The following is an 18,705-nucleotide window of genomic DNA, read 5'->3' as shown; positions in this document are numbered from 1 at the left end:
TTTTGACTTTAACAGCGCCAGAAGAACTGGAACAGAGCCAAAAGGTTCCCCTGGTGCAACCCCAATTTACAAAGAATAATCATTTCATCACCAGTTTTCTCAATAATTCTCTTTTCTTCTACAAGTGTAACAGTATGTATCATTTTAGCAAAACTGCTTTAGTGAGTAAAGATTGAAAAACAAAGTTCAAATGAGGGAAACAATGTTTGCATTATGTCCGAAGTTAATTATCAACTTTGTATTGGCCTGATAAGCACAGTAGTTGATGTTTAATAATAATCCATCTGAGAGCTAGCAAAGAGAAAATAGAAAAGGTCAGAGTAAATCTTACACTAATGACACAACACGTTACAGCCCACGGCTCAGATTTGATGACTCAGCAGAAAAAGACATGCCACATGACAAAACAAAGATATTATATAACACTGCATGTCCGTTCATAAGCCATAATGATTTCTCTTTCACCAACTGATATTTTAATTTCAATTTAATTTTAAATTGAATTGTGTCAAAGACTTGACATGTTTCTCTTGAAATGAGATTGTGTTATTTTTGATAATATGGATTAGATATTTAAGTCCCTAGACTGCCTTTCTTCTGGTCTCATTGACTAAACTTCTCTCATATGATCTTCACATCAGAGACCAGTTCACTGTCCATGTCTCAACCCAGAGGACAAAGCTGACACTCTGAACTCCTGCAGACACTGCCAAGTTACCAGAATGAGTTAGAGATTATCCATGTAGTCACATCTCTCCACTGTCACTCGTATGAAATCTGTGTATTACAAAGAAACACTGCAGTGTGTTTATCTAACGGCTGCTGCTGTGCCAAGCCACTCTCATTAGTGAAATTGGGCAGTTATTTCCTGTGGTGTGTTAATCCTCCTGTTGGTGCATCAATGTTGCCTTTTCTGCCTCATATAATCCACAGAACACCCTAGAAACACCACTCTGCCATCTACTTCGTCCACAAGTGTGCTGTTTTGTAACAGTAATCCTCATAATGTGATTGCTGTTCGAATAAGAATTATTATTAGCTTTAACATAAGTCAAATCTATACAAACCTGGTTGAATTTTAAATTTCCAAATGTTATTATTGTATATTTATTTATTCATAGGGGGATAAATACTACAAATAAGTTAAAGTATAGCATATATAATCCATACAAGTATTTATGCAAATTTAGGAGTGTGACATTTAGGTTAACATTTCCTGTTACATATAGGCCTGTTAAATAGTTGTAAAATCAACAACTTTTTTACTGATCTATAGAAACATGTTATAGCATTGCATAGCACCATACAACAATATTGATCTATCTTTAAACTTAGATTGGATTACTAATGTCCCTTGTTTGTTGCCTCATGTCATAGAAAGGAGCTGGTGGGTGCTACCCCATGTTGGACCATGGATCACACAGTTATTATTATTTGCAAGACTTCGTCGCCCTCTACTGGCAAATAATGAAAGTTCTAGTAAATAAATAAATCAAAAGAAAAATAATTCAATAAACAAGGTTTTTAAACTTAAAAATTCAGTTGTTTTATTGTTTTGTTGTTGTTGTTTAAACCCATAATAAAATGAACTGATCTACAATAAGAATCTAGCTGTAGATGACAAAACCTGGGGAACTAAATAATGAAAAGCATCATAAACGTATAACAGGAAACACCATGTGGTTTAAGTGGTTGTAATGATATAAGATGTTTATTAGTTATCTTTGAACTTAATGGACATCATCACTGAGATGAGGTGTTGGGAAGATGTGTGTGGGTGTTGTGTGTACTGGTAGATTTCCATCACAAGGTGTCGCCGGTTTCTTGTGTTACCAAAAACACGAGTTGTGGGGATGCACATGCACATGCCCGTACAGTTTGGTACGATTCCTTCTTAGGACATTAGAGCTGCAAGCAATACATACAGTATATATATATATATACATTTAAAAAAAATCACTAGCCTCCGTTCGTGTTTGTCTGTGGTGAAGGGTGCTGAAATCTCTTCAGCTCCTGCAGCAGTGGTTCGTTTATGAGTTTAGTACACGTTAGAAAAGCTAATATCATAAACAACAAATGTTTCCTTTTTAGGCAACTACAGCCTTGAATATGTTATCAAGTATTAATACTTAAATTTCCAAAAACATCTATATTTATAGAGACTCAGTGGTAAGAAGTGTGTTTATGGTTCTTTTCTGTTTGTGGTGTTTAAAGACTTCTTCTTCTGTATCTTATCTTGAGATTATGAGTTTCTTTGGTAAAGATGTACTGCAGATATCTCAGATGTGCGTGTGCGTGTCTATGAATTTATATAGAAGCATTGATGAATGGAACCAAAGTCGAGAGTCAAAAAACTGGACGTTAAGAACTAGAAAGCCTCTTTTTCTATGAGTCTCTTGTGGTCGTGATGTGGTGCTCACAGGCTCTTATTGGTTGAAGTGATTGCCGCCATGGTTGGGAATTAACATAAAGGAGGCAAGTGGCGAAAGGATCCACATGGGGGCAAGCTAGTGATGCGTCATAGCACTTGGTGAAAAGAGAAGACAAAAAAAAAGACTAAAATAGCTCCGAACCTGCGGGTAACGTGCACCAATGACCACGAAGTCACTCGTGGTCTCAGAGCTGAGCGCAAAAGTGCCACAGGTGATTGGAGGTATGGGCACAGAGATGAGAGAGATTGAGCGTCCTATGTGTTGCAAATAAGTAACCAAAATCGCTCCAAACTAACTTTGCCATGTAAGATTAGCGAGCGAAACGGTGCAATAACTCTACGATTTCACCACGTCACTTCTCGGGAGATCATGAAACAACATCGGATGTGGCTGAGGCGAAGACACGTTGAGGAAGCTGAGGAAAGCCATCTTCACCGATGAGGCAGCCAAGTTTCCCTACGCCTTTCCCTTTACGCACAGGCGAGGTGAGGACGGAGAGCATCACTTGAATGTAGAGAAAACTCCAATGCGTCATCCAAGTTGTTGAAAGACCGGCAGCAAACGGGAGAAGCACAACAACAATTTTGAATAAAAAAAAATCATAAAAAGCACATCATGGATGGAGAAGGAGGATCATCCGGGCTGGTCAAATCAGCCGCCGTAAAACTATCCGAGATGAGCGAAAGAACCAAGCAGTTAGGCACCGCGATAAAGGATCCACACCAGCAAAGACGGATCATATTAGTGATTGTTTGCGTGGCTCTCTTGCTGGACAATATGCTCTACATGGTAATCGTGCCAATTATTCCAGACTATCTTATTGAGTTGGAGAGTCAGCAGGCAGAGCACGTCCATGTAGTGATGCACCCTAACTCTTCAGCCAACAGCACAAGCCAAGACAAAAGCAACAAGGACAATTTAGATGTTCAGATAGGAGTACTTTTCGCATCTAAAGCCATCCTGCAGTTGCTAGTTAACCCATTGTCGGGAACTTTTATAGACCGGGTTGGATATGACATTCCACTTTTAATTGGACTGTCTGTTATGTTCGTGTCCACCTGCATATTTGCAGTTGGTGAGAACTACGCGACGCTATTTGTGGCCAGAAGTTTGCAGGGTCTGGGGTCTGCTTTCGCGGACACCTCTGGAATCGCAATGATAGCTGACAAATACACGGAGGAATCAGAGAGAAGCAGGGCGCTGGGCATTGCTCTGGCGTTTATCTCTTTCGGTAGTCTGGTGGCGCCTCCATTCGGGGGATTCCTGTACGAATTTGCGGGCAAAAAAGTGCCCTTCATCGTGCTCGCCTGCATTTGCCTGGCGGACGGCGTTCTGGTGCTGACCGTGATCAAGCCGTTCTCCAACAGGACTAGAGAAAACATGCCAGTCGGCACACCCATATACAGACTCATGGTTGACCCGTACATAGCTGTGGTGGCCGGGGCGCTGACAGTGTGTAACATCCCCCTGGCCTTTCTAGAGCCCACCATAGCCAACTGGATGGAGACCACCATGCACTCCTCTCAGTGGGAAATGGGGATCACCTGGCTCCCAGCCTTCTTCCCTCATGTCCTCGGTGTGTACATAACTGTGAAGTTAGCAGCAAAGCATCCCCATTTGCAGTGGTTCTACGGAGCTTTGGGTATGGTTATAATAGGGGCGAGCTCCTGCACAGTCCCTGCATGTAAAACTTTTGGGCAGCTAATCGCCCCGTTGTGCGGCATTTGTTTTGGCATTGCACTGGTAGACACTGCCCTGTTGCCGACACTTGCGTTTTTAGTTGACGTGCGTCATACTTCAGTGTACGGTAGTGTTTACGCTATAGCAGATATTTCGTATTCTGTTGCATATGCTATGGGTCCTATAGTAGCCGGCCAGATAGTGCACAATCTCGGATTCGTACAACTAAATTTGGGTATGGGCCTCGTCAATGTGCTTTACGCACCAGCCCTGCTGCTGCTGCGCAACGTGTGCCAAATGAAACCGTCCTACTCAGAGAGAGATAACCTGTTAGAGGAGGCTCCACAGGGGCTGTACGATACTATCAAGATGGAGGAGAGAAGAGCTAAAAAGAAGGGCTACAGTTCGGCAGGGAATTGCTTGTCAGTAGATGAAAATGGGTTTGACACCTTCAAAGCACAAAGGTCCTTGTCAGAAGACTCGTCCGGTACGGAAAACACTTAGCCCGGCCACACTCTCACGGCCCCACAACACATTCCCCTAGAGAGATTTGGAGATGAGGCAGGCTGTAGTCAAGTAATTTAAACTTTTATGTAAGTAATATAAACACCCGATCACCAAAATCATGATGACTGATCCGCTTTCCACAGTATGTTGTTTCTTTTTTACTGTGATTTCATTGTGTCGAACAAGTCTATGTAGCGTTTGTCATGGACGTATAACTGGAGTTTTGTGAGAGATCAATAAGCTACTGTTAAATTTGTGTGTATCACTGAGTATTGTAAAAAGATATAAATAGATAAATCTGCGTACAAGATAATATGGGACCAACTATAAACAGCACATTTCCCCTCCTTACACAAAAATAGCCTATATTTTTTAGTCTCTGAAAGAAAAAAAAACTTTTTTACTTGCACATCAAATGCCTGATTTTCCTTTTTGGTTGTTAACAAAAATCCTGAATTTAAATTTTGGAAGTGGGCCTGTTCGTCATTTTTTTTATTTCAGATGTTTTTGTTGTTTGAAATTAAATGTATCATAATAAATTGATTTGTACATATGTGAATAGACGCACAATGTAAATTCTTAAAACATACGTGGACCTCTACAAAGTATGTGTGTTTGTGTGTATGTGTGCGCGCGTGTATGAAACATTTTGTCAAGACATAGCTAATGAAGTCAGTCTCCTTCAGATGATCAAAGATGTGTTCATTTATTAATTGTCGTTTTAATAAATCTCTGTTTGGATCTGTGTGAAACTGGTGATTTCATTCTTATTTCAAGCTTCAAATGAATAAAAACGAAATAAGGAACATATTTCGTAAGGAATATCATACATTTAGATTATAAAATAATTCAAGAGTATTAACAGATAGTGTTTTAATTATTATTTGGATGTCAAGGTGGAAAAGTATGAAGTGTAAACTAATGACTAAAGTTGAATTCAGACTTTTGATTTCCAAAAGTTATAGTCTCTCACACCCCCAACAAGCACATTCAGAAATCTCAGACAAAACAGACATTAGCCATGATGTAAAAACATATGAATCAACAGATTCAAGCATCCAGTATTGTCTCAAATCAGGCTGACAAACTTTGCAGAAATCGGAGGACTTAAATCTGAAGCGTAAAAGCACCACGACTGTCCTCTCTGTCGACCCGCAGGACCATCACAGGATCTATGAATGACAAACCAAAAACGACTCACTCCAACAAAGTTATTATCGGACGAAGGTGTCCGGACACAGACACAGAAGCATTAAGGCTGAGGACATTTTGGAGGTTTGCGCAATGTTGTCAACCCAAGAAGGATGTGCACGCTATCAGATAATATGTTCCGCGAATGGATTTCGATGGGAGGAGTTTCTTGCCCCAAGGGGGTAGGTAGACGCAAACACCTTCAGCATCTTTTTCCAAGGCGCGCTTTATGTGGAGTCACAGCCTTATGGCGAGGCGAGGGGACGGGGGACAAGTCCAGCGCCCGAACGGAGCTTTAAACTAACATGGGATTTCACAGCGTGGACGTGGAAGGCAATGTGATCTTCCACACACTCATCTGACCTCTTGAGCGGCCCATTGATCAGTTAAGGTAACTTTTCTTTCAAGTAATATGTGTTTATTAAAAATCTATCACGCACTGGGAGCTTATTTGGCAAAAAGCGAGTAAGATTATGTATCTTAAAAACTTAAGATCTCTTGACGTCCACTTTGCTGTAATAAGGAATTTTCAAAATGTGTCCAATTGTTAATCCTTTAACTTGTTGCCAATCAAACCGACTTGCATCCAGTGAAAGGTAATTATCTAAAATGCTGTATTTTGGTTTTGGCACTATTTTATAAAATTGCCATTAAAAGTGCAATACATGCACTGTATACAATGTTTCCGTTCACTGGCTGAATTTTTATTTGTTTTAGGAAACATGACGCTTTTAAGACGTGAAGAGATGAAATTGGTTTTGAAGATGCATGTCTCTTTGCAGTGGTGAGCTATGATGCGCAGCTGGAATTCAAGGACATGCAGCAAATTGCATTAGGCTACAAGATGATGAAGAATGGAAGCCTGCTGGTTCTCTTATAAGACAGCTCTGAGTAGCTCCATTGCTCAGTGGGCCTAATTTTATTTACTTGTCTGCTCTCTTTTTCAAATGTCTTAACATGCTTCATGAAGGGAAGACTGAGCTCACGTTGTCACCAGACAATCTCTTTCTGCACTATTTTAACTTGACTGGACTGCAATGCAAAGATGCCAATCTTGGAGAAAGAAACGACCAGAGACCAAGGCAGCCAAGTATGAAAACATGTCATTGTTTCTAAAGTGAACGTTTTTTATTTTTTACATCCGCATTATTCCATACCTTTAGTTAAATTCAGTTTTGATGCCGAACCCTCGCTGTCCATGGTGCTGAAGTTGACACAGTAATGGTTTATTTTCAGCACCATAGACAGCGATAGCGTCATTTACGTTACCTGACCGCTGGGGGCGAAATGAAAGCAGGCCTTTCCCCTTTCAGGGGTGTAAAACTTCTTCCATTAACCTAGAACATGTCTCATGTTGTGCTGTCATTTAGATCCACATAAAGCAATTGGTGGATCATGTTATTATGGAGTTTGCTGTGGATTTGTTTATTTAGTTGTTTACTGTGGTTAGATTGGCTCTGAATTTGTGTTTTTTACAGGGTAACACATCATCAATGACTTACTAAAAAAGAAGAAAAATAATAATAATAATCTACACAATCTCCATTTGTTGAAATTGCTGTTGAAACAGCTAGACAACTTTTTTTACACTTCCAATGTACTGGTCAATATTGACATATTGGACTTCGAACAGTACTGTTATGTAAATGATAAGACATCAGACAGAAAAGTATCAATTTGCATTTTCCATTCTTATAAAAAAATAGGTCTGTTCAAGTCCCAGAGAGCTGTAGAATGTATTATCAAATATGCCTCAAAGCATTGAAGATGAATTATTAACTCAGGTTCTAATAATTAAAAAAATATCAAGAAAAGATGTGAGGGAATTACCACTTTAGCTAATGAGGCCTCGGTGAATTGGGGAAAACAGCTCCTGTCATTTCATTATTTGTCATGATTATTTATACCGACCTGCTTTTTTTATGATCGTCAGATGTTGCCAAAGGTCCCTGTGCCCCCACTAAAACAAACCCTCGACACTTACTTGAAGTGTGTCCAACACCTTGTGAAGGAGGAGCAGTTCAAGAAAACAAAGGCCATCGTGGAGAAGTTTGGGGCTCCTGGAGGCGTCGGAGAGGTTCTCCAGAAGAAGCTTTTACAGAGGAGAGACAAGACTACCAACTGGGTAAAATCTCTGCTCTGCAAGATAAAAAGAAAAACACTACTGCTACTCTTTGCCCAGGTCCCCCTAAACCAATAACGTTTATTTTGTTTTATCAGTCCATAAAAGTAGGATGTGTTTATCCTTTTGTGGTTCATCAAACATTGATTTTGGAAACTTAAATGCAGTCATTAGAAAATTATTGTTGTGTATTTTTCTTTAGTCAATACACATTTTGTATCATTCATTATTATAATATAATATATTGAATTTGACCTTTAACAATACAGCTTTATTATTTATTTTTATAATAATAAGGTATTCAAGTCTATTTGCTCTATTTAGTCTGAGAGAAAAAATGAAAGTGATCTCAATTCTTTCTGAAATAATGTATAACCCATTTATAAAAGAGTTGAAGAAAGTAAAACACCAGGTGCTAAAGATGTATTGGATGTTGCTTCAATCTCTCAACCTGTGTTTAGGTGATTGGTCAGTCCACAACTCATCCAGCTCAGTGAAATCTATCACGCTCCCACTCTCACACATAGTCTCTCCCACTCGTCTTTTCATCTGACAGTGATACACTGTAATGGTTTTCAACTCCATTGCCCACAGTTCTCAACTCTGAAAGTAATACCTCGAGTTAAAAATGCTAAATGAAGTCCTATTTCTCCAAAAAGTGTTCTTGTGGTTTTATTTAGGTGTATGACTACTGGCTGGAGGACATGTACTTGAACAACAGGTTGGCCCTACCGGTCAACTCCAGTCCTGTCATGGTGTTTCCTAAGCAGACGTTCAGAGATCATACAGACGCCCTCAGGTATGTGCTGGACTTTTGGTTTGGCAATACTGTAAAACGTTTGCATGCACTGAGTTTATCCACCCTCCTTTGTTAGCTGTGACACATTCAAGACGCTGAAATAGCTGTCACTAACTGTGTAGGTCACTAAGAAAAGCAATTTAAAAAGAATCTTATCCTCAATCACTTTAAGATAAGGTAACAATATGTATGACAATATAAAAATGCGTATATACATATATCTTGTGACAGCAGCCTAACAAACAGAATGCAATGCAACAAAATTTATTTTCACAACTAACCGATTTGTCAAAAAAAAGCTCCCAGCACAGTTTTCAAGAGTCCAAGGTCTTCAAGTTTTGTACAACTAATTATTTAGCTCTGTAGGAAATCCTCTTTCTAACTTTGTTTTAACTTTTACATATAGGAAATGTCAAATTTAAGTAGAAGTGCATAAAAGTAGGGTTGCAAATGATGTTTTTTTTTCTTCAAATAATCGATCAGTTGTTTGGTCTATAAAATGACAAAAGAATTATGAAAAATGTTAATCAGTATTTTCCAAAGCCCAATATGACATCATCAAATGTCTTGTTTTGTCCTAAACTCAAAGATATCCAGTTCCCTGTCATAGAGGAATGAAGAAACTACAAAAAATTCACATTTAAGGACCTAAAATCAAAATGTTTTTTTTTCAACTTTTTTCATGAAAAACGACTTAAACTTATTAAACCATTATCTAAATAGTTGGTGATTTATTTAATAGCTGACAACTAATTGATTCATTGTTGCAGCTCTACACAAATGCCCCAAGTGTCAGTTAATCACGATACTTTATATCACATAATAACTCCCAGAATGTACTAAACATCAGATTTGTTGCAATGGTTGCAATTTGCTTGATACTTTAATTCAAAACAACCAGTTTTTCAACCACAATCCAACACCAACACTAACAATACAACATAAATAGCATATCACTCAGTTCTGCAGCCACTCACAGGGTTTATGCCCTTCTCAACAGGCAATGGACTCAGATTAAGATCTGAATCCCAAACATGGAGAAAATAACTGCTATCATCTCTTGGCAAATCTCTGCCCATTATTAAATGAGCCGTGGTCCATCAGACATTACACCAGTCCACCCAGCTCTGTAACTCAACATTAGCTTTTGTCAGCTCATGTGGCACTAACTGAATATTTCCAAAGCACTCCAAGCTGGGAATCTACTGACACTGACACTTATTGGATTGGGAGTGACAGGGCCAAGCTCTCCACAGAGGCTGCTAGTCAGGCGTCATTTAGGGGTGTGGTGCACTGCAGCTGCCTCTTTTGTATTGATCTGGCTTTGAACGTAATAACACCAGGACAAATGACATACAACATAAGACCTGACAGGGCTCTGTGTTTTCCCTTATTGCCCACACCGCCCACTCACACATACAGACCGACTCTCTCTCTCGCTCTATCCCTCTCACAAACACAGATAAACGCAAGCAGCTCACCCACTGTATCCTAGTAATTTACCATAATGTGATTACTGTTAGTCCTTTGAGAGTAGATCTAATTATAATCACCCACCAGTTCGCTGTGTGTGTTCAGTTTTTCATGTTTTAAAATTTCAACCTTGTCACTCTTTTAAGATTTGCTGCTCGTCTCATCAGAGGAGTGTTGGATTATAAGGCTCTCATTGATGCGTAAGTTTAACCTGTAATGAATTACCTGTCCACCTCAATGCCGTACACTTCATCTATGATATCTGCACGGAGTAAAGTTAGTGAATTAAAAATAAAAATAAAATGAAGAATAAGGAGTGATCTAGTGAGAGTCTAGAGGTAATTTGATGTGTGTAATAATGTCTCTCAGGCGAGCACTGCCTGTGGATTTTGCTCGAGGCCAGCTAGCTGGGACCCCTTTGTGCATGGAGCAGTACTACCGCCTTTTCAACTCCTATCGCTACCCAGGGCTGAAGACAGACACGCTAAAGGTCCAGATAAACGCAGCTTCCTCAGCGCCAAAGCACATCATAGTAGCGTGCAAGAACCAGGTCAGCATGCCGGCCTCTGAGGAAGGTTTTCACACTCCATCACACTTCTAACTAAAGACAGTGTCTATTTCAGAGAAAATATAAGGAAATGTAAAGGATGTTTTAATATTGCATTCAGAGTTTATTGATGGATGTTATAAGGTGAGAGTTCTTTCAAAAAGTTGTCAGTGTGTCCCATCAGACATAAGACCTTCTTTGGTTTGAATGCCTCTTTTTTTTACCACCAGAGACGTGGGGATTTACCACTACATGCTGCAACACTGGCCTCTAGTGCAGATAACCTCTTTCTTCATCAGATTAATAAGTAAAGGAACATTATGTGCATCTAAACTGTCTACAATAGACATTATCATAAATGCTGTCAAAGTGCCATCTTTGAATATAACATGTTACAGATTTAACGTATATGACTACCTGTATTCAACTGGAAAAAGTAAAAATCCCATCCACCCTTTTAAACATTATTAGTCATAAATACAGGGTTTGTTTTCCAGTTAGAGGCAGTAGGAAAATTAGAGGACATGAAATTTATAGAACACTTAGATATAAACATGTCTCAAATGACTTTAAAGAGGATGAATTTGCCTACACAATAAATTAGCAGTGAATTACAAAACAGATTGATGAAATTAACAAAAAAGGGTGTGAAAACACTAATGTTACTATGCCACACCTACTCCTCAGGATCTTACAGACTTTGTATACAGGACAGGCTAAACAATAAGATGTCTATTAATAGGTCATCTATTGACTGATTTGAGTCTAAGCCTAAGGGATAGGAGAGCAAAGCCTGCAGTATGCATGGCTGCATTTCAGTTTCAGTTTGAAAACAGTGTGCCTTTATTCAATCACAAAGCAAAATGCTATCTAGCAATGTTAACATGTGTATTTGAATATTTAAACTAGTGAGATGTAAAAATATTTCCACATTATGCTGTATATAAATAAAATCATTGAAAAAGACTTTGATTGTTGGGGCTGACTGAGCTGGAAGTAGTAAACAGAAAATGTTAGAGTAGTCTTCTTTCCCAATTCCCAGCAACACTCGTCTAGCTGCTCTATGAATTTTAACTGGAAGATTTTCAATTAATAATAGATGCTTTTCAAAATTTACAGCACGATGGTAGCTTAAGGTTGTTATTCATATAAACAGTTGGTCTTCAGTTAGACATTTGATTTTTTTAAGTGTAGCTCTGGTGTGAACATTGTTGCCATTCTTACTGATCAAATCAGACAAAAGACTTAAGATTTTAGGTAATAGGTAACGTGTGTTTTTAGTCACATAGGGTCCTAGTTATATACTGTGTTGTGTGTTGATCAAATTATCATAATTTTAAAAATGAGGTTTTACTCCAGCATTTACACATTTAGTGGTTGTCTTGTTGTGTAAGTTTGTTTCTTTAAGACCAAACAAGCCCACTCCCACAATGCCCTCTACCAAGCCGGCCTGCTTACCATCTGTAGTCTGTGCCATTTTCCCCAAATTACCTTTGAGTCCTGGCTGATAATCCCCTATGTAGATTTCCATAAGTGCATTAAACCCTCGTCACTATCATCTGCAGGTCTTATGTCCAAGGCTACTAATTTTTATAAATTTAGCTCACGTATTACCAAAATACCACAAAAAGAGTAGGAGCTCTTAGTTGGAAATGGTTCTGGGAACCATCAATCTGTGGCAAATGGCCCATCTCTATGGAGATACAGGCAGTTAACTTAATTACTCTTAATTGAATCTGCCACTTGAGGAGCTTTCTTGAGTCACATGTTTAATTAATGGTGGTAGAGGAGCGATATTTTAGATAGCAATTGGCCATTTTCATACCTTACTATAATTACTTGTCTCCACATGTCCTTTTTTATCTCAGCTGTTCAAATACTGCACCACAGTAACACTACATTTAGATTAAAAATAATAATTAAATACTATTACCAGGCAAGGGCAAACATAAACTCAAGTATTCACTATTGAATGTATCAGGTACTGGAGTACATAACAGATTAGTTAAGAAACATAATTTCTGTCACCTATTTATCTCACTAGTTTTTCGTGTTGGATATAGTCGCAAACAGCAAGGAGCTTAATGAGACAGAGATCTTATCCCAACTGGAGAAAATCATGAAAATGGCAGAAAACGCCAAAGACGGACTGCCTCCTTTGGGCATCCTGACATCTGATGGGAGAACAGAATGGGCACAAGCCAGAGATGTACTAACAAAAGGTATCAGCTTGAACATTTTTCTAATGTCCATTACTTTCAAAAGTTTTAAACAACTGTAAACTATTTTCAGACAAACAAAACAAGAGGTATCCTTCCCTTCTCCATCCAGATCAAACCAACAGGGACTCTCTGGCCCTGATTGAGAGCTGTCTGTGTGTGGTGTGTCTGGATGAGCCCAGTGGCCTGGCGCCTCGAGATACTAACAGGGCCCTGCTGATGCTGCATGGTGGCGGCCGTGAGAAGAATGGGGCAAACCGCTGGTATGACAAGTCAATGCAGGTAGGGCTACGTTTAATGTACTTCAATCCTTAGAAGATGTAGAGTCTGGCCTGTTAGCTAATCCACCTTCTCTCAGTTTGTTATAGGAATGGACGGGATATGCGGAGTTGTGTGTGATCATTCGCCATTCGAGGGAATAGTTATGGTGCAGTGCTCCGAATACCTGATGAAATATATGTAAGTGAGCCCATCGTAACAAGATATAAATATTGTCGTCCCAGTGAATACTGCTGAGGCTTACAGTAAATGAGACATAAGTGTTGTTGTCCTGAACAGAACAGGGAGTCCCTCCAAGATCGCGAGAACTTCCAGCATCAGAGAGTTACCCTCTCCTAGAAGGCTGCTCTGGAAATATAACCCACACATACAAGAACTCGTAGCAGCATCTGGAGACAGACTCAAAAGGCAAGACCAACACTCACACTAACGCATAACCATATTTACCAACAATTCTTTCTACAGACAGTGTTTCTCATATCTTCTGTGCTTTTTCCTTCAGGATGGTTGATAATCTTGACATGGATGTTTTCAAGTTCAACAATTATGGGAAAGAATTCATCAAAAAGCAGAGGATGAGTCCAGACGCGTTCATACAAGTTGCCTTACAACTTGCATTTTACAAGTAAAGTATACATTCCTCATCTCCATCTTCAAATTTGGCCATTAATATATATATATTAATTTGCAGATATTGTCACATAGATGCAACAGAAGGCTCGTGTCCACTTATGAGAGTGCATCTCTTCGACGTTTCCAAGACGGTCGGGTTGATAACATACGCTCTGCCACCCGTGAGGCCTTGGCCTTTGTAATGTCCATGACAGATGAGAGGGACACTTTCACCGTGAGTCATTTTTCTTACTTTGACCCCAATTACTTAGTAACTCCCACATTGCTTTTCATCACGCCTTCTTAAATGAAACAGGTGCAACCAGCAAGCTCAGCACGCCAAACCTAGTGTCCCCATCCAAACAGATGATCTCCCTGCAGAGTTAACGGGTCCATGAAAAATAATTTACTGGCTCTACTGCTCTCTTTTTGTACAATGTGAAAAGTGCCCTGTGTTTACTTTTTATCTCTAAATTATTTCTCACTTCTCCAACAGGATTCTGAAAAAATTATACGATTGAGGGAGGCAATTAATGCCCAGACAAATTATACAATTGCAGTAAGTATTTAAACTTTTTTTTAAAGACATTAATGTTACAGCAACATTTAAATAAGTAAACCACAAATCTTTATCTCAACATATCTGTTGAGTATCAAACATGTACTCCCTGGAGACGTAAAGGAACAGCTTGACCTTTTGGGGAATGCTCCTACTTGCTTTATTGCTCTGGGATTACATGGAATCTCTAATGTATGTATGGCAAATATGAAGCTCCAGCCAGGGCATGGTTAGCTTAGCTTAGCATAGAGACTGTAAGCAGAGGGAAACAGCTAGTCTGGCTCTGTCCAAAGGTTAAAAAAAAGAGTACCTCTAAAGCTCACTAATATTTACTTGTTAGCCAGGCTAGCTATTTCCCCATCTCCAGTCTTTATGCTAAGCTAAGTTAATTGTCTCCTTGCTAGAGCTTCGTGTTTAAAGGACTTTTTACAAGGACTATGCCTGTCCATAATGCCTGTGCTCATATTGAGGTCTTAATTGAAAATACTCCATTTAGCAGTAAGTAAAAAAATATTGTTCAGGCTATAACAGGAATGGGAATAGACAATCATCTCCTCGGGCTTCTGAGGATTGCAAAGGAGCTCAACATGGAGAAGCCAGAGATCTTCTGTGATGAGACGTATTTGGCCAGCAACCAGTTCATCCTCTCTACTAGTCAGGTAACATTTTGATCCCATTCTATTCTTTTATATATTATTTTCTCGCTAGAAATATCTGCTTCTGGATAAAGATAGAGAATACAAAGGAGATACTGTTGAGGAAAGGCTAATATTGTTTAGCTGCTTTACATAATTCCATCCAAACGTCCTCCTCTTGTGAGCAGAGGTACAGCAATGGGAAAACACCTGTCAATCCAACAGAAGTAGATACCGGTATACTCATTCCTATCTGAGCCGGATCAGGCTGTGAAAAGAGATACGCTGTCGTTATTGGAGCCTACGTTCCAATTTGCTAACCACAAATTACAAGATGGTGATCCACCAGGTTTCTTGAAAATTCAAACTGACTTTTAAACTGTTCCAAGTGTACCAATTAAAAAAGATAACGTGACTCCCAACTGCAAATTTATTGCCACATGAGATCAAGTAAGCACAGGATTTATCAAGAATAAATGGCAACCATTTTGTTGGTTTCAACATGTCAAATGTGAGGATTTGCTGCCTTTCCTTTTTTTATATTATTGCAAACACAATATCTTTATGTTTTGGACTGTTGCAAAATAATGTGAATATGTCCACTCAGGTTTCGAGATTATTTGATGAATATAACATTGGCTGTTATACATTAAAACATTTATCCAAAAAAAGAATCAACAGATTAAGCAATAATAAAAGTTAGTTAGTTGCAGCCCTTAAATACCAAGTTGCTCTTTCTCTTGACTGAACTGGTCTAACCCAGACTGTGTCCTCATGTATCCAGGTCCCTACCACAGTGGAAATGTTTTGTTGCTACGGCCCGGTGGTGCCCAACGGCTACGGCGCCTGTTACAACCCGCAGTCAGACCACATCATCTTCTGTGTGTCTAGTTTCTGGGAGAACACAGAGACGAGCTCCGCAGTTTTTGTCAAAGCCCTGAATGAGGGCCTGCTGGAAATCAGGGACTTGTGCAATAGAAGCAGCGTGGTGGCTCCCAAACTTGCTGATAGCAGCCAGGGAGCCTGCCGGCCTCATATATCAGGGAAGTAAGCCACAATGAGAGAGCAAGCCTACTCCAGCTGCTCCACTCAACACTCTTAGACCTTGACTCAGTTGTTGAGATGCATTTGTGTGTCTTTGTTGTTTGTGCAATAGTGATCCTTCAACAAGAAAATACAAAGCCTTAAAGGAGATATATTATATGTTAATAGTGACAATTGTGAATGAGAACTAAAACTTTTTTTTATGTGTGTAGACATAATAATTATTTCAGGTCCAATGACCCTGTTTAACTCGGCAGACTGAGAATAACTGGTCTGCTGCATTTAGGAAACTAAAGCCATGCCCGCTTAGTAGCACTGATGAGAGGGGCAGTTCCTCTGTTAGATTAATCCAGCTGAGTGATCCCAATGTATATCTTACATACATAGAGTAGTAATTTAATATATAAAAAATATACAGTATATTTAAGTGACTTATAACAATCATGACATCCTGTAAATGTGATCCTGTTTCACTTTATGTGTGAAATTATATTAACGACGGAAAATGTTACAAATGTTGTATATACTATCTATTTTAATGTGCTAAAGGTATGTACATTCTTTGATTCTATTGCCGCCATACGGTTGAAAAAGACATTGGGAATATGTGAAGTCTGTCTAATGAGGCACTTTAAGATATTTATATGAAGTTATGATTGAATAACTGTAAACATAGAGGACTAATGAGTAATGTGTGTAGAAGGAAAATATGTGTGGTCTCAATTGCACATTAGAAGTCGTCTAGATGTACTGTATGTATGTGTTACATATTATAGCAGTAGTTGATAAGTGTAGAGTGTAATAAACAGTGGTATTTTATAATAAAACAGTCCAGTGGTGATTGAGGCAAACCACTGTGTTCATGTGTATATGAGTGCTTTTTATTTGCACTTAGAGGTAGAATGAAGGATGTATTGATATGCTGTAGTGCAATAACACAATAGCGAGTGCAGTGAGGACATATGTGCAATTTACCAAATCAACTTATTAGATGCATGGAGTTCACGTAATATTAAATTAACTATTTTTGATATTCAGAAATGTCGGACTATCTGTAACATTAGAATAAATAATTGCAATCTACATAATGCATGCTGTTTGAGTCCAAACATGTCAATTCAATGTGTAGTGTGTCTTCGATGTTTCTAGAAAATGTATATTGTGTTTTAATCTGTGGTGGTTATAGCAAATGAATCTGTGTTCTGAATCTGTGAAGATATTTGTTGTCCTGTATGACTCTTGTCTGTTACATATCTACGAATCATCAGCCAAAGTAAATGTGAACCTTGAGGATTATTCAAATAGAGTTTAAAGAAAAGACTATAAGCGACACACGTTGCATGATTATTCTTACATACTGAGTGTATTTTTATATGTTCACATGAAAAGCTTATATAATGACAAAGAAAAATAAAGTAAAATATAGCATATTGGTAAACATAAGCAACAACAATGCCTTAAAATAAAGAGATGCAAACCTGCCAGATGTAATATTCTATAAATGTTTAATGTTTTACCTCTGATGTTAATTTTATCTGTTTCTACTTGGTGTTTACCGTCTACTCCGAGTGATACGTCTAAAAGAATGTCATATTTGTCATGTATTTTTCAGTGGGTTTTCCCTTTGTCTCATTCATAAAAAGTAACAAATAATCCTTGTGTGTCTACTGAACCAAGGCAAAGTATTAGTGTGGCCTGATGAATCAATGTCACTCATCCATGATAACATGTGAATGGTAACTAATGTGCAACACGTCATTGTCAGGGAGAATATAGTGCTTCATTAAGTAATTTAATATTCAATGAATGTTCAGTGCAAACTCATATGTTTATCATTATGAAAAAGAAAAGAAAAAGATGATTTACTTTGTTAGGCTACAACAATATTTTGTTAATAGAAGACATTGCTCATTTATGTTGTAAAAAAAAAAAACTGTTACTCGATTCCAGAAATAAAATGAACGTCAAACTATTATATTGAATAGTTTAAGTGTTTTCTGTTCAAATTGATGCCCTGTCTGGACAATTTCCTTAGTAGTTTGGTGGCGTATAATGGCTGTAGAAAAATGAGAACATTGCAGTAAAAATGTTGTGTTGCTGTCTAGGTGTTTATTTATGTTGCACAATTTGGAAGGTTACAGCACCTTGTTACAGTTCTGAATTCCACCTCTTGTATTGCCACAATTAATACAATCACTCTTGTGTTGCTATGCTCTTCATTTGAATGGATTCTGACTTTTTTAAAGTCTGCTTAAGTTTGTTATTCTCATCCTGTGAAAAGACCTGTAGTGGTTGTTAAGAAGAGTAAAACAGTTTATAATTGAGGCAATGTCACATCCTGAACTAGAATCTCAGACAAATTTTCACTTTCACTTTGGTTCTCGAACATAACGCTAAGCTAAAGAGGCTGTGAAGTAAACGCCAAACATAATGATTAGTCTCAAGTACAACTGTGACTGGAAAAACAACTATTTGCATAGTGTTGTCTGTATTTAACATGGCCACCACACTAACACACTACCAACAGATGGCCTCATTTTAACTGGCATATGATAAGGTCTACAGGGAGAGACCCAAAGTTATTTCTCCATTGAACCAGGTCAATT

The 18,705-nt window shown here is 38.5% G+C and overlaps 2 protein-coding genes across 2 annotated transcripts; both read left to right on the top strand.

The window, feature by feature from the left end:
• The first annotated feature begins 2,499 nt into the window (after positions 1 to 2,499).
• LOC117937220 (probable vesicular acetylcholine transporter-A) lies at positions 2,500 to 5,371 on the top strand. The gene has a single exon (XM_034861013.1). It carries the CDS (start codon positions 3,048 to 3,050, stop codon positions 4,614 to 4,616), a length of 1,569 nt encoding a protein of 522 aa, XP_034716904.1. The 5' UTR covers positions 2,500 to 3,047; the 3' UTR covers positions 4,617 to 5,371.
• Positions 5,372 to 5,925: 554 nt separating this feature from the next.
• Positions 5,926 to 17,522, top strand: LOC117936737 (choline O-acetyltransferase-like). Its single transcript, XM_034860091.1, has 15 exons — positions 5,926 to 6,201; positions 6,781 to 6,900; positions 7,744 to 7,935; positions 8,613 to 8,731; positions 10,351 to 10,404; positions 10,574 to 10,754; positions 12,796 to 12,973; positions 13,083 to 13,252; positions 13,329 to 13,429; positions 13,529 to 13,657; positions 13,752 to 13,874; positions 13,955 to 14,096; positions 14,358 to 14,420; positions 14,942 to 15,079; positions 15,840 to 17,522. The coding sequence occupies exons 2-15, from the start codon at positions 6,856 to 6,858 to the stop codon at positions 16,104 to 16,106; spliced, it is 1,902 nt and encodes a 633-aa protein (XP_034715982.1). The 5' UTR covers positions 5,926 to 6,201; positions 6,781 to 6,855; the 3' UTR covers positions 16,107 to 17,522.
• The last annotated feature ends 1,183 nt before the right edge of the window (positions 17,523 to 18,705 follow it).

The sequence above is a fragment of the Etheostoma cragini genome, chromosome 21 (assembly GCF_013103735.1).
Source record: "Etheostoma cragini isolate CJK2018 chromosome 21, CSU_Ecrag_1.0, whole genome shotgun sequence".
NCBI lineage: Eukaryota > Metazoa > Chordata > Actinopteri > Perciformes > Percidae > Etheostoma > Etheostoma cragini.
Note: the sequence above shows the minus strand (reverse complement) of the source record. Positions and strands in the feature narration are given on the sequence as shown.

Bases quoted from the DNA above. Each gene is read 5' to 3' on its own strand.
- LOC117937220 (XM_034861013.1), top strand. From the start codon at position 3,048: ATGGATGGAGAAGGAGGATCATCCGGGCTGGTCAAATCAGCCGCCGTA.
- LOC117936737 (XM_034860091.1), top strand. From the start codon at position 6,856: ATGCCAATCTTGGAGAAAGAAACGACCAGAGACCAAGGCAGCCAA. The intron at 6,901-7,743 runs GTATGAAAACAT...TATGATCGTCAG, and splicing joins CCAGAGACCAAGGCAGCCAA to ATGTTGCCAAAGGTCCCTGT. The intron at 7,936-8,612 runs GTAAAATCTCTG...GGTTTTATTTAG, and splicing joins GAGACAAGACTACCAACTGG to GTGTATGACTACTGGCTGGA.